Source organism: Protopterus annectens, chromosome 8.part0 (assembly GCF_019279795.1).
Source record: "Protopterus annectens isolate FY-2018-M chromosome 8.part0, PAN1.0, whole genome shotgun sequence".
NCBI classification, from domain to species: domain Eukaryota; kingdom Metazoa; phylum Chordata; order Ceratodontiformes; family Protopteridae; genus Protopterus; species Protopterus annectens.
Genome location: NC_056741.1, coordinates 132178669 through 132194714, shown reverse-complemented (window position 1 = coordinate 132194714; position 16046 = coordinate 132178669). Strand labels below are relative to the sequence as shown.

The 16046-nt window shown below is 37.5% G+C and overlaps 1 protein-coding gene across 1 annotated transcript in view; it reads right to left on the bottom strand.

Moving 5' to 3' along the window:
• Positions 1-8285: 8285 nt before the first annotated feature.
• Positions 8286-16046, bottom strand: part of LOC122808160 (murinoglobulin-1-like) — a 432577-nt gene continuing 424816 nt past the window's right edge. The window contains exon 7 of the mRNA XM_044079132.1: positions 8286-8417. Within this exon, the coding sequence (XP_043935067.1) occupies positions 8286-8417 (132 nt within the window). The remainder of the gene's footprint in view (positions 8418-16046) is intronic.

Here is a 16046-nt window from a genome sequence, read left to right as displayed (position 1 = left end):
TCCCCCTTCAGACTCAAGCTAGTTTTTCAAGTGCCCCTTGAGAAACGTTGCTTGAGAGGAATGAATACATTGCTCCATACCCTGTCTTGAAATCCCAGCTGGCTTTGTACTGCTGACTCCCGTACAGTGTTGCACTGTCATATCATATGCCTGCAACCCCAGGCTCCACTATAGTAATGTGGGATTTTACTGGTTGGCTTGCTGTAGCCATAGATGCCCCTCAGACTCCATCTGCCTTCCACTGCAAATACTTAGCACAAGAGTCTTTCTATAGTAATGTGGGATTTTACTGGCTGGCTTGCTGTAGCCATAGATGCCCCTCAGACTCCTTCTGCCTTCCACTGCAAATACTTAGCACAAGAGCCTTTCTATTAAAATAAGGCTCCATCATGTTAACATGGTACAGTTTGTGCCCCTGCCTCGCAATTCTACCATGTAGTTAACATCACACTGACCTTCCTTACCACCCTGAAGGGTCCCTCCCAAGCTGCCTGCAGTTTGTTGTGTCTGACAGGAATGAGAACCATAACCTGCTGCTCCACAACATACTCTCTGGCTTGAGCATTCCTGTCATACCAGACCTTTCTTGCTTTGGGTTCCTGCCAGGTTCTCCTGGGCCAAGCCCAAGAGTTGTCTGAGCCTTGCCCTGAGGTTTAGGACATATTCCACAACAGACTCATTGCGAGATTCACATTCACCCTCCCACTCATCACAAATCAAATCTAGACATCCCCTCACCCTATACCCATACAGCAACTTAAAAGGTGAGAAACATGTGGATTCCTGGGGCATCTCTCAGTAAGCAAATAACAGATGGGGCAAATATTTGTCCCACTCCCTCTTAAACTGATCTGAAATTGCCCATAGCATGGTCTTTAGTGCAGAGTTTAACCTCTCCACCAGACCATTGCTCTGAGGGTAGTAGGGGTGGTCTTAGATGCTTCACCCACAACATTCCTACAGACAAGCTAGCAGGTCTGACATGAAACTGGCAGATCTGTCAGTCAGTATTTCTCTTGGGAAATCTACCCTGCTTAAAATCTCCAACAAAGCATTTGCCACCTTTTCTGCCTCACTGGAGAACAGGGCCACTGCTCAGGGTATCTGGTAGCATAATCTACTACCACTAGGATAGGCATCCAAGCAGCTTTGACCTTGTGTCCTGCCTTGCCTAATTTTTGGCTCTGCTCACAGGTCCTGCACTACCCTGTTACATCCCTGGAAATCCCAGACCAATAAAAGTTCTGCATAATACTTCTGTTGGTATGCTTTATGCCCATATGACCTGCAAAGGGAATGTCATGGGCTATGGCTAGAAGTGCCAGACGGTAAGCTCTGGGTACTACCAACTGCTGGATTCTCTCACCCTCTAGCCCTCCCTCAAAGGTCACTCTCTAAACAGTAACCCGTTGTTCTAGTATACATATTCCCCTTTTCCTTGAGAATCCAGTGCCTCCCTAGCTACCCCCCTCAAGCCTTGTAATGTAGGGTCTGAGAGCTGAGCCTGCCTCAACTCTCTCTTTGTAACCCTTCCCAGCTTCCCTTCCACAAGAAGTCTGGTATCCTCTGACAGCAGTGCCTCACTGTCAGCCTGGGTACTACTACTCACCACTGTCCTTGCAGTCACTCTGTTCAAGGGGACATCAGTACCCACCAGCAGCTGTAGTTTACCTTCAGTCTCACTGGTACAGGTTAGATCCCTCCCTGAAGTAGCCACCTCACCAGTCCAAGCTTCAAGTATGTGGTCTGTCTGGGTCCCCCTCAGGCTACCAGACCCACATGCCTGTCTCCAAGCTTGACTGCATGTAACTGCATGTACACAAGGTACTTGTTTGTGTCTTTCGGCTTATCCCGGTTAGGGGTCGCCACAGCAGAACTCCGGTCTGCTAATCATTGGTAGTGGATTTTTACGTACCGAGTTACCAGCCCTGATGCACAACCTTCAATGAAGGCATGCCTCATTCACATATGCCTCCACACAGAAGACCCTCTAGCTGAGAACTGAACGGGACAACGTCTTGCTATGAGGTGACAATGCTACCGGAGCACCACCACCACACACAAGGTACTGCATTATCAAAATCTTTCCATATCAGGATAGCTGCAGGGATATCCTCAAACACATCTATTTGCTTGCTTCTTTTTCCACCCTTCCAGTCAAGATGAATCCTAGACAAGGGTATTTGCAATGGGGTACCTCCTAAAGCTCTGACTGGACTAGACTGCCCAAGTGAGTAGTGCTCCTCTTTAACCATTGCAGGTTTCACAGTGGTTAAGTCAGATGCTGTGTCTCTCTTAGCAGTGGCCTGTTTCCCATCTACTAAGATAGGATATAACCTCTTGTGGTAGTTTGGTACCCTTTTTGTCTTCAGACAACTTACCACTGCCATTCTGTTATTCCCACTTGCTGGCTCTCCCACCTTTTGTTCCCCACCATGCCTCCATGAACATCTGGGTCTAGTTCACATTGTCGTAAGCCGACAATATCAAATATGATATTGTCAGCACGACAATGTCAAAAGTCCAGAACATCTCGCAGGTAAATGGAAATCTCTGTAAGGGGGAGATTTCCATTTACCTCAATGTAGTGTGGTCTCAGATTTGGTATATTTAAGTAGGGGGGGTGTGGCGGGTGCAAGGGGGCTTGCCCCCCTGCCTACTCTAGTTAGTTTTTTTTTAATTGATTTATTTATTTTTTTAAGTTATTCGAAATGTTACTACTTCGATCAATAAAGTTCAACCTTTATTGATTCTATGTAGTAAAATTTCGATAATGTGATATAGACATGAACATCTATATGCTACATGTCCTCACTGGTTGCATTTAAAACATTTTACCCTTGATCCTGGCCATGCACCTGAACTAGTGACTTCCCCTGTTACTGGAGGACTCAGTTGGGGTGGTTTAGCCTGCCCACCATGGGTTCCCTTATACCCATGTGCAGCATGGGGTATCCCTTTCCTTTGTAGTGATGCCCTGTTTGCTAGATATAGGTCTCCTTTTTTCCCAACTCATCTGCAGAGTTGTATTCCCTGTCTGCCAACCAGATTCTCATGTCCTTAGCAAAGCGTTAAGGGCTTGATCCCTCACCAAAAGGTCTAACAGCTTTTCAGAAGTGGTGGCCTGATACCATGCATAGTTCAGCAAAAGAATCACACACACTTTCATCTGCCCTGCATCTATGCTCACTACATTTTTTCCTATAAACGTGAGGTGTTAACTTAAAGCATTCCAATAAACAATGTTAACTGCATTATAATTTAAGCAATCAGTATCAAATAATTTAGAAACAGCAGTTAGAGCTTTATCAAGGGGTAAGGGGATGAGAAACTGTACCCAGAGCCCTCGGTCAACATTACACTGTTTGCATACTCTTTCAAACATATGAATAAAACTATCAAATTATCACCTTCTTGGTACTGAGGAAGAAGTTTACTGACTTTTATTGCATCTAAGGTATGGTTACTCCTTTCCACATTACCTATATGACCCTGGTAAACAGTCAGCATTTATTTTTCATGTTGCCTCTGCCTCTCATTTTATACAGCTTCCAGACATCTCTGTCTCTCTTCTGATTATGTCATCTGTTTCTCCTTTTCTTTGTTGAATTGCTCATTTTCTGAGAGCTGTACATCCCCAAGGCAAGTTTGGCTGTATTCCTGTATGCTGGGCTGTGATGCAGCTGTGATTAAGGCTGCAATAATTTCCCCTTTAGTCAGGTTGGCATGCACCAGTCCTCTGGCTTGGCACATCTCAGCCAACTGGTTCCTTGTCAGCTTGCCATAATCCTCTGCTGACATCCTTGCCTGCTCTCCTGACTAACTAAGCTAAAAAAATAAATTAATTAAACTATTGTGATATAAAACTCTGAATGTCTATCATATGGCTGCTTGAGAGTACAAACAACTTCATTAGTGACCACTGCTTACAGGCTACAGATGTTTGGGACAAGATGTTGTGATTCCACCACTGCAAACCAGTATGTGATAACACTCCACATCTGGACCAGTAATCAAGGAGCCTCAATCCTCACCAATGGCTCCTGTGGGGAATGTTCACTGAGAGGATAACAGGTACACACACAGTATCTCCAGATGCAGCTCTTGGCATCAAGCACAATCAAGCACATTTTCCCTTAAGAGCACACAGGGAACACAGTCAGTCCAGGGACTAGTTCCTCTCTCTTTCTGCAGATCCCCAAATAAGACTCCTGACTGGCACAGCTACAGAGTTGAGTCCTTAGCCAGTATTCCAAGCTATGTCCTCCAACACTCTCTTTGTCCAATCAGTGCTTTGTGTCCCTGCCCAAGTAGCTGACAAACACACACACTCTTTGAGATTTTATTTGCGCGCAGCACACCCAAACATACACACACAAACACACACACACACACACCTGTGAAAGACAGGCACAGGTTTACTAGATATGCCCTCTCTTTCCCATACTATAAGGTAGTTATCACTGCCACCAGAACCCCTCGCTACTTTAAGGCCCTTAACAAAGGGTGTACAATTTTACTGTGTAATAAGTCTTTTGGCTTTTCCCGGTTAGGGTCACCACAGCGGAACTCCGGTCCGCTCATGATTGGTAGTGGATTTTTACGGTGCTGAGTTGCCAGCCTGATGCCCAACCTTCAAAGAAGGCACGCCCATTCACGTTCACACCTACCTGCATGTCTTTAGCATCACTCGACTACAGGGAGGACATGCAGACTCCACACAGAAGGTGCTCCAGCCGAGAATCGAACAGGAGAACCTCTTGCTGTGAGGCGACAATGCTAACTGCTGCACCTCCGTGGCCTACAATTTTACTGTGTAATATTAATATGAATACAAATGGTAGTTTGACCGAAAGCAAGACTATTAGGAATGGCTCACACAGTGTCATCAAATAAATATGCAAATACTCTCAAAACTTAAATATCTCTACAAAGATCAGCCACGATGAAAGGTTTAAATATATTTAATAATAAATAATAAAAGAGCAAGACAATACTAAATATCAATTCACAGTGACATCAGAGTTCAAAATCACAAGAAATATTTAAAATAATATTGAAGGTCAGACACAGACAAATAAAGAAAAAACAATAGCTAAGCTAAGGTTCACAATAGACCCTACTTACTTAATAGAGCAAAGCAGATGATGTCATGAATGGTCATTCTTGTTGTCAGTCCCAAGACAAAATATAGAATGCTCAGTCTCACTAAGAGACTTCTCAAAATAATATGTAAAATATTACCTCTGGGATAGCTTGTAGAATTACATCACTTCTGGTTGTCTGACTTCTAGTTCCCATGCAAATCCCCATTGCTGGAAGCTGGCAGGATTTAGCAACTACTGGTAAAAATGCACACACACAAGGGCTTTTGCTCAGATCTGTGGCAGGTGCTGGAAATCATAAAACAATTGCATACCTCCACACTTCCAGAGTAGAAATTTGTTCAACCCAAAGGCAACACAGAAAGCTTCCTAGTACAAACTTTTATGTCTCTGGCTGCATTGAAATATGTGAGATAGCATCTTTATGGCCTAGCCCATAAAGTGATTTAATTTCAGATACATTTTTTAGGTTTTCTGAACTGAGGTTAACCTCCTGCTGCCAGTTTCCTCTTTTAAAACATATACCTTTAAACAGCTACAATAGTGCATGTACATTTCTGTTCTCTCCAGTATGGCATACTGTGGATACATTTCAAACACAAGCACTTTACACACACCTTTTCAGCACAAACAACTGTACAAATCATTTTGATATACACATGACAGAGTTCTAATACATTTGTAACACAAATATCTTGTATAAATCAGTTTGATATTCACAAATGACATATAATTATTTACAAAATTCCAGCTAGCTGTGCTGGCATTACCTCCTATCATCACAGTGTGCACCAAAAAAAATTAATGCTTTTGAAGTGCAGTGTTGGAGAAAACATTTAAGAATTCAATTGACTGCATGAAGATCAAATCAGTTAATATTTAAGGCAATAAAACCAAAATATTTAGAGGAAGGTCTGATCCTAAAACTAAAACTGAAACTTTCTCCACATAACCCGAAGACAGGAATGACTAGAGAAGACACTGATGCTGGGAAAGATCTAAACACATAAGACTAGTGTAACTACCACAGTTTAGCATGTAGTTGGGGACAGTGCATACATGTCAGAGTCATTAACTGTTCTGTACTTATGCCTAATATTGGCATGTGCTAAGTGTAATCATTAAAGGTATGTTCTGGCTGATCCTCATAGGCTTTTAGATTCTGACATCAGGGTTTATAGTACACCAATGTCAACCTGTTATACAGAGAAAATAAAATGACAATTTTAAGCCTAGACTTGACGTCCAGGGCTCAGTGCCTTGATGTGCATAACAGAGTGAATGTCTTTTTAGGTCTGACTGACATGCTGTGGATCAGCCGAGCTACACAAATATAATAAAAGTGATGTTATACTTTATAGGTATTTTGGGGAAAGGAGATATTCAGCTGCTGGTGTTTAGAGGCAAAATCATAGCTAATTTGGAGCAAAGATGGTAGCCTCCCAAGTGCAAATGAACGGTATTAGAATTGCAGAAATAAGTGAAGCACTTTATTACTCTGTCTGTTGTATAAACCATAGCAGCTGTTTGCTACATATATAGCAATCAGTTTCCTACAGTTTTATAAGGACAGAAGAGCTCCTTTTGCTTTTTTTGGTTTCTTCCTCAGCTCAAGATGAGGAGCATAGATCTGGAAGAACAGACCTGGCTTGCTCCTTAAATAAGGAGCACCAGATTGGGGAAGTAGCTGTTTTTCAGTCCTCATATCTGAGGTGAGGTAAGCATAGATGGGGAAGACTGGACCTTACTTGCTCCTTAAATAAGGAGCACCAGATTGGTGAATGGACATTTTGTTTTGCTTCTCAACTTCTCAACTCAACTTAAAGCTGAGGGAGGCATCAGGTTGGGGATGGTTTCAGACACCAGAATAGATAGCTACACTTTTGCCTAGGGGATTCTTCTAACAAAAAGGAATCTTGGGGGGGGGGTGTCTTACTGCTGAGGTTTCTGGCATTCAGCCCTATAATGCTTTAGTTTCCTGACTATGTTTCTGGTCCTTCGTTCTTAATTCTGGGCTACCTATGGAGGAAAAAATGCAACTCTTGATATTTGCATGAGCTTCAGACCAATAGCCTTACATCTTCTAGACAAAGGATTTGGTCTTTAGTGCTGGGTTATACCTGGGGGAGTGGACCGCCCTACTTTTGTTTGTTCTTTTTTTCCTAGGTCGTCAGCCCAGTAGCTATGCTGTTTCAAGAGAAATGTTCCCATCTTTAGTCCTTATTATCATGTAACCTTGGTTGGGTGTTATTTTTATTAGGTCTTCAGCCCAGTAACTTAGTAATGTCCTAAATAAGTTTCTGGTCCTTAGTGTAATATTCCATCATGGGAGGAATAGGGGAGGAATATTTTTGAGTTATTTAGCCTTTAGGTTGAATAAGAACATTCAGACCAAGCAGACCCTTTCTAAATCACCATGACCTAAGGAATTCAGGTATCCTAAGTTATATTCATGTTGTTGTAAGAACAATGTCAAAGAAACATGTTAGATAAACTATGAGTTACAAGAACCACCTGGCATAAGAACTCCCCAAGCCTTACAAATCATTACCCTAGTTCAAATTGCTCTTAACTGAGAGCTCATGCAGATGTGTTTACAAAGCAAGAAGCATGCATAGTCATCCATTTGCAAAAGTAGACATTTCTTCTTGCAGCAGTTTTCTTAAAAGGGTTCTGGCCCTTAGTCCTTAGTCAGAGACTGCCTTGGGATTGGGTGATTTATATATATATATATATATATATATATATATATTTATATATATATATATATATATATATATATATATATATATATATATATTTTTTTTTTTTTTCTAGGTCTTCCGTACAGTAGATTTATACTATCCTAGCAAATGTTCTTGGTCTGAGTCCTTAATAAGGATTTGCTCATCTTCTAGCCAATCTCAGTAATGCCAAGTTGGTATGAAAAATGAATTAAGGACACTGTCAACAGACAGGGCTAGTTTTGCTTCTTTCTTGTTTTTAGATGACTGGCGAAGTCCTTCTCTGTTGTGCTTACCACAGAAATATAACTCCTTCAGAGGTTGAACATTTTGGCAGTATAGCAATTATCATTTTCTGTGGAGCAACCTTTCACACATCCCCCAATCATAATGTTTCATTTGTAAAGGTCTTTATTAATTGAGACAATAAAAAGTAATCAGAAGAAAATATGTACTTTCAAAGAAAACAGAAGTTAAATTTACCAGTGAAGCCCTTATTCTCAGATTCGTTCAAGTATACTGTTATAGTTCCAGGACAACGGACTGATTTTCTTATGCTGATATCTGTTAAAATGTACAACCCCATATCCTGAAATAAAAAATACAAACATAGGTAAATAAATGTAAACTTATAGATATATCATTTGCAAATGTTTGCATATCTAAATCTGTACAATAGAAGCAAAATCTAATTGACTAAAAAAGTATTTGAAAAGTATGACTTAACTTGAAAGCTTCTATTCATTTATTTTTATTTTGCTGAAGTGACTTCAATGCACAGTTCAACAAATGACATCAACATCTGACATCAATTTACCTCACTAACCTTGTCCATCCACCAGAACACACACTTTGTCAGCAACCTTAAAGTTTTACTGCTGACATTACTGGTATGCCTGCAAGATCCAACACCCCATACAAGACATTGTTAAATATTTGGGGTTACTTCATATCTGCTTCATTTAGTAACTCATTTTCTACAAACTTAAAATCAAACATTCAAAGAAACATTATTGTCATTTAGGACCACACAAGTGCAGCCTAAACAAAATTACAAATGTCAGCTCACGAGAGAAATGCAGTGCAAATAACATAGATACAGCTGCATCAGAGAATAACATAAGAAAGAAAATAACAACACATATGACATACAAGAGGTAGTTCACATTACACAGACACACTCAATACCCATTATCCAATGATAAATAATAAATACTCATCACCAAACCCCTTCACCGTTAAGAGAGAGAATAAACAGAGACTAGTGAATAGCAGCTGTTTAGCTACTGTATTGCACTTGTTAGCCTCTTGGAGCTTTATGAGTTCTGCACTTATTGCATATTTATTCTTTGTTGACTGGGTTAGTCTCAGTCATTCATAGGCCAGTGTCCTCTTTTCAAAGGAATTCCAAGATAGTATTAATACTTAATATAAATTGCCTGCTTTGATATCTGGCAATTGTGAATAACAGTGGAATGAACAGACAGGAATGCATGTGAATCTACCAGTCATCAATGAATGTCACTACTAAACACACAAACACACTGTGTGTGTGTGTGTGTGTGTGTGTGTGTGTATGTGTGGGGGGGGATATAGACACACCGTTTTTAATAATGCAACAATGACTGGATTTGAACAATCATAATTTTACTAAATCCATAAATTCCTTGCTCAAAATATGAGGAAAAAAAACTTGCAGAAGTATTGGAATGTTAATATGTTCGCACACAGAAAAGAACAGGGCAAGATACTCACTTATATTTGCAATAGTAATACAGAGAAAATGCACTTGAGTCATAAAGAGCATGAAAGTTTGGTAAAGAAAAGTGGGAAAGAAAGTTTATTTACTGTAACAGGAAGAGACTGAAAGAAAGTCCTTAATATTAATGGAAAAGGTTAAGGAATAAAGACTGAGAAAAAAGGATAGACAGAAGATTTATAGTGGTAAGAGGTTACTGGCAGGATTTAAGAATTACACTGGCTGTACTATAAATTCCACTGAAAGCAGTGAATTAAGATATAAAGAATATTATTGGAGGAGTTATAACTTTTCATTAAGGATGAACCATAATGTCCCTACTATATGGAATAAAGCTATAATATTACCTCTCCCTAAAGGTAGTCCCTCGACTGACATCTCTAACTTTCGTCCCATTGCTATACTTTCCCCTAAATCCAAAATCCTAGAAAAATATATTCAGAAACAACTTTTAGATTTCCTTCTACAACACAACATTCGCTCCCCCACACAGCATGGGTTCCGCCCTGGTCATAGCACTTCCACTGCTCTCATTTCCTTCTTAGATACTGCCAATAAAGCCCGAGACACTGGAAATATTGTATAAGCCCTTTTTCTACACCTGTCAAAAGCATTTCACACTGTCTCCCACTCCATCCTTCTTTCTCAGCTCTCTTGTATAGGCCTATCTTCCCCTTCCCTTAACTGGTTCAGCAGCTACCTCTCTGACAGAGAGCATGCTGTTAAATGGCAAAACTCCATCTCCCACTTCATTCACAACCCCACATGGGTACTCCAAGGTTCTATTATTGGCCCTTTTCTCTTTAACATATTTATCAATAATCTGCAACAAGTTATCTCACAGGAATCCCTAATCCAGTATGCAAACGATGCCACTACAGTCTGCTCAGCTAACAATGTTAGCACTCAAACAAATTACACAAGCTACTTTTTCCTCAATAGAATTCTGGCTACATAAAAATCTCTCCCTCAATTCAAAAAAAAAAAACAAACTTCTAATCTTCACTCCCAAAAGAAACTCTCCCATCAATAAAGCTGACCTTGAAATTTTCTCCCACAACTCCACTCAAATTGAGCTAGTTACACACACTAAACTGCTAGGAGTAATTATTGATGAAAAAACTAGGTCTGCTATATAGACATAACAAATTTCTCTCTATCCCTTCCAAACAAGCACTCGCACAATCCTACCTTTTACCTTCTCTAACTTATGGAGCCCCCTTATTAACCAATCTGCAGTCCTCTTTAATGGCTAAATTAGATACTTGCTATAACAAAATTCCTAAATTTGCCACAAATAATCACCACTCTACTCACCACTGTACTGCACTAAGGAAAATGAAATGGCTTGAACTCCCCCACTATCTTCTCCTTCTCCAGCTTTCCACTACTCATAAACTGATCCATAAACCTTATGACTGTCCAGCTCTCAGCTCCATTTTCTCCCTGTATAATACTACCAATCCTCTTTGCTCTGAGCACCAATTTCTGCTCCAAATACACAAGCCAAAACTCCCAGCAGGCCAATTATTATACTCATGGTCCATCTCTAAAATCTGGAACAACCTTCCAGCTCCAGTCTGATTACAACCATCACCAGCTACCTTCAAAGCTGCCCTCCACAAACACCTCTCCTCTTCGTGGATATGTAACTGCTCAACTCCTTCTTCATCAGTAACCTAATTTCTAACCTACATATAAACAGTATAAGACTGTCTGCACTCAAATTCACCTTCTTTCTCTATTGTAACTTGCACCCCTTACTCTAGGTTGATGTAGCTTTCCCCATGGTCACTCGATTCTATGTATATACTATGTAAATAGTAGATTAGAAAACTTTTATGTTCTTGTTTGGTGCAACTAATCAGTTTATATGTATACTTGTAGGTGTTTTCTTTATGATGTCATTTGGTCACTTTATACTATGTAGTAACTTTGCTAACCAAATTCTAAAGTTATTTAAGCCTTTATGTACCACTTTTTAGGTGCAAATTATGAGTGTCTTTGTACATTGGCAAGTTCTACTTTCTGTGTCATTGACACTTTTAACTGTGAACAACACTGTACTTTGTTTGTCATTTCTACCTGTTACTGTGGAGCTTTTCTCCCCGGGCCCCCACTGAAAATGGGCTAGCATGGCCCAGTGGACTTTCCCGGTAAACAAAAGTCAATAAATAAATAAATAAGTAAATAAATAAATAAAATGAATGGTTGCAGTTGGAGGTGAGCACTGTAAAGGAAGACATCTCTTGACGGCCAAGGTATCACAGAATACTGCCTGAGGGTCGGAACTAGGAGAAATATATGCACATATTTTCCATTATTGATATAATGAAAATACAACAGAATTGTGTATACTGTGCACTTTTTAAGTGAAATATGGTCTTTGGCAAGATGTGATAGAAAACACTACAATATGGTTTGAACCATAACAACATCTGATAACAGTATTAGACCACTCTCCTTTACAAATTAAGTTTTTTAAGCAATTTACTCATAATAAATAATGGCATTTTCCAGCATTTCTTCTACAAAAAGAAACCATTTTATAACTGTGTTGATCAAATTATTTGGTTTGAACCTAAGCAGGAATGCCAAAGCAAAAACAGTTGGCTGAACCGTTGCAATAGGATACCACAAAGCGAATACAAATTTTAGCGCTTTCTTTCACTTTTAATATAAAATGTGAACTTCATCAGAAAAACGGGAACTCTCCCCTGTTCCCGTTTTATACACAAACAACAGGAAATTATGTAATGTAATGAATTGAATCAAAAATCCATCTCATTAGTATTCCCAAAACGTATGTATAATTTTCTAAAACCTTATTCTACGAACAATTCATTAAACATCAACATATACACTTTAACTTGTTACAAAATGTGTCTACATATATGTAGTATACTAATGTCTACTCTAAAAAAATATATTTTAAATGTATATGTGTATGTACTTGGACATGTCCCGATCATTTGAAAAAACATTAAAACATCTAAATAGAACTTTTTGGGCATACCAATATTATAACTGCAACAGTGATCATGTGGTATATTTAGCTCTTTGTGTCACATGTGGATGTTATTATATTGGTAAAACAATAAGAGTTTTGAAACGCCGAATTTATGAACACATTCTGGCAATTAAGAACAAAGATATTAATAACTCTCTGGCTAGACATGCTCAAATATGTGATGACTTCAAAAAATTTGAATTTTTTGTATTAGACCAAGTAGACAAATGTATGTTGATGGGGGATGTGAACAATAAGTTAGAGCAAAAAGAGGCTTTGTGGCAGTTATTGCTAGGGGCTGATTCACCCCCGGGTTTGAATGACACTATAAACATCAAATGTTTTTTATTGTATAGATAAATTAGACATACTAAACCAATTCCGTTTTGTTTCATTTGGAGTGTGTTTGGGGGTTAGTCACTATAGATTTATAGTGTTTATGGAACAGACGAGGTTATTTGATGCTCATATGTTTACAGTAATAAGACATAAAAAGTTAACAATTATAAATTGTCAATCATAGACATATTTATAATAGTACACAAACATATATTTGTATATAGCGATATTTATAAGTGTATATATATAGAAACAAGTATTTTTTGTTATTATATTTATATGACTTTTTATATTTATATATATTTGTATGTTTAAATTTAAAAATGTTTTATTTTAGGAGATATAATTATGTTTTTTTAAAATGATCGGGACATGTCCAAGTACATACACATATACATTTAAAATATATTTTTTTAGAGTAGACATTAGTATACTACATATATGTAGACACATTTTGTAACAAGTTAAAGTGTATATGTTGATGTTTAATGAATTGTTCATAGAATAAGGTTTTAGAAAATTATACATAAGTTTTTGGAATACTAATCAGATGGATTTTTGATTCAATTAATTATATTACATAATTTCCTGTTGTTTGTGTATAAAACGGGAACAGGGGAGAGCTCCCGTTTTTCTGATGAAGTTCACATTTTATATTAAAAGTGAAAGAAAGCGCTAAAATTTGTATTCGCTTTGTGGTATCCTATTGCAACGGCTCAGCCAACTGTTTTTGCTTTGGCATTTTTTATCGTTTTTCGGCTAGTCTGAACCTAAGCAGGAATGATACTACAAAGAATGGGGATAATTGTAAACTGAAGATTAGAAATGTGGTCATAATGAAGGCAAACACGTTGTGGTATAGTAATCACAGTCAGTATCTAGAAAGCTTTAAATAAGTCAGGGATTTATTCATGTGAAAAATAATAAGTGGGATGCAGCAAACACGTTGTGGTATAGTAATCACAGTCAGTATCTAGAAGGCTTTAAATAAGTCAGGGATTTATTCATTTGAAAAATAATAAGTGGGATGCAGCAAACACGTTGTGGTATAGTAATCACGGCTTTAAATAAGTCAGGGATTTATTCATGTGGAAAATAATAAGTGGGATGCAGCAAACACATTGTGGAATAGTAATCACAGTCAGTATCTAGAAAGCTTTAAATAAGTCAGGGATTTATTCATGTGAAAAATAATAAGTGGGATGCAGCAAACACGTTGTGGTATAGTAATCACAGTCAGTATCTAGAAGGCTTTAAATAAGTCAGGGATTTATTCATGTGAAAAATAATAAGTGGGATGCAGCAAACACGTGGAATAGTAATCACAGTCAGTATCTAGAAGGCTTTAAATAAGTCAGGGATTTATTCATGTGAAAAATAATAAGTGGAATGCAACAGGTCAAAAAACATTTAAAAAAGCCAGAATGTTTATGTAAGTGTATTTAGAAAATAATGAATAAACATAAAGCAATTGTTTTAGAGTAACTATTTTTTGACAATAACCATAGAACAACCAAATTGCTGGCTTAATATATGAGATTACTATAAATGCAAAAAATAACATGAAGTAAACATTTAAATAAAGATATTATGGGTATTTATTTTGCATTTGTTTACTAGCGTAGTCTGACTTGATTAAAAAAAAAGTTTTCAGTGGAGGCCCATGGAGAAAAGCACCAATACAAAAATTATGCAGATAGTTATAATAGTTACAAAACAACCTATTAGTAAACTTTATTATACACATATTGTACAAAAACATGGGAAAAAAATAGTGAAAGAAATAGAAATGAATCTGAATACACAGATCAGCTACAAGCAAAAAAAAAAAAAAAAAAAATATATATATATATATATATATATATATATATATATATATATATATAAATATAGTATAATAGAAAAGAATACTGCATTCTTAGGTTACAGAAGAAGGCAGAATTAAAGTAGAAGAATATCAAAATGATAAATTTTATGATGATAGGGAGAGTATATTTAAGGAAGGATAAAAGATAAATATTATAATGTAGTAAATAGTGAAAAGCATGTTAGAGAAAGGTAAGAAATGTGAATACAGGAGCAAATAGGTGTTAAGATATATAAGAACAGTAAAAGGAGGGAGTGTAATATGCTGAGAAAGAAGGCATTGAGAAAGTAGGCTTAGTGTGAACATTTTAAGTCATAGCATAATCAAAGAATGATTAAGTGACAGAATTTTGTGGTAAAAAGTATTTCAGTAAATCAGAGTTAGACAGGAGGTAAGCAAGTACATAGCCATGTGTTTACTAGGTATTTTTATTTCTGATTTAAACAATTTAAGAGATTCATTTATCATAGTGGATATGATACATTACTCCATTTTTATGACTCAGTTTGAGTATAGAGTTTTTACAGCTGCGCTATTAAATCTGAATATAGATAAAAAGTGATCAATATGAAAAGTGAAGAGTTGTCCTTGGGGAGCAGGGGTGAACAATATGTTATACACCAGGACATTTATTTGCAGAACTGAATTACTTGTATATTGCTAACAGTTGTGTGAATGTGAGTGATCGTGGTCCTTTTAGCCACAGTAAGAATTTGTGGGCAATACACTGATGAGTTCTATATGTCAGATTCGCTGCATATGTGGCCTTTTTTTGTAGCATTTTTCAAGTTTTTAAAACTGACCAGAGTGAAGCAGGCACTCATCAATGATGATACCGAGTAATTTGGTTTAAGAAACTAGTTCAATATTGGTGGTGTTTTTGAAGTTATTGAGAAAAGTCTATCTTGAGCAGAACATTGTTTTGAGATAAATAAAATTAATTTTTTTTTTTTTTTTTTTTTTTGCATCGATGAGGGTTTGAGTCATCCAGCCAATTTTCAAAACCAGTAAAAGTAGAAGTTTTGCATGGAAATGCTTGCAGAAATATTTCTATTCCCTTGTTAGATGAAACAATGTTCCCATAAATAAGAGGCATATACTGGAGATGTAATGATTCAGAAAGAGGAGTTTATATTTGGGGAATGTACAGAACTGCTTCAGTACAAAAATGGTTTGAATAATATACTAAATCTATACTTAGAAGAGAATTTAACCTAAAGATAAAAATGTTTTGTTGACTTTC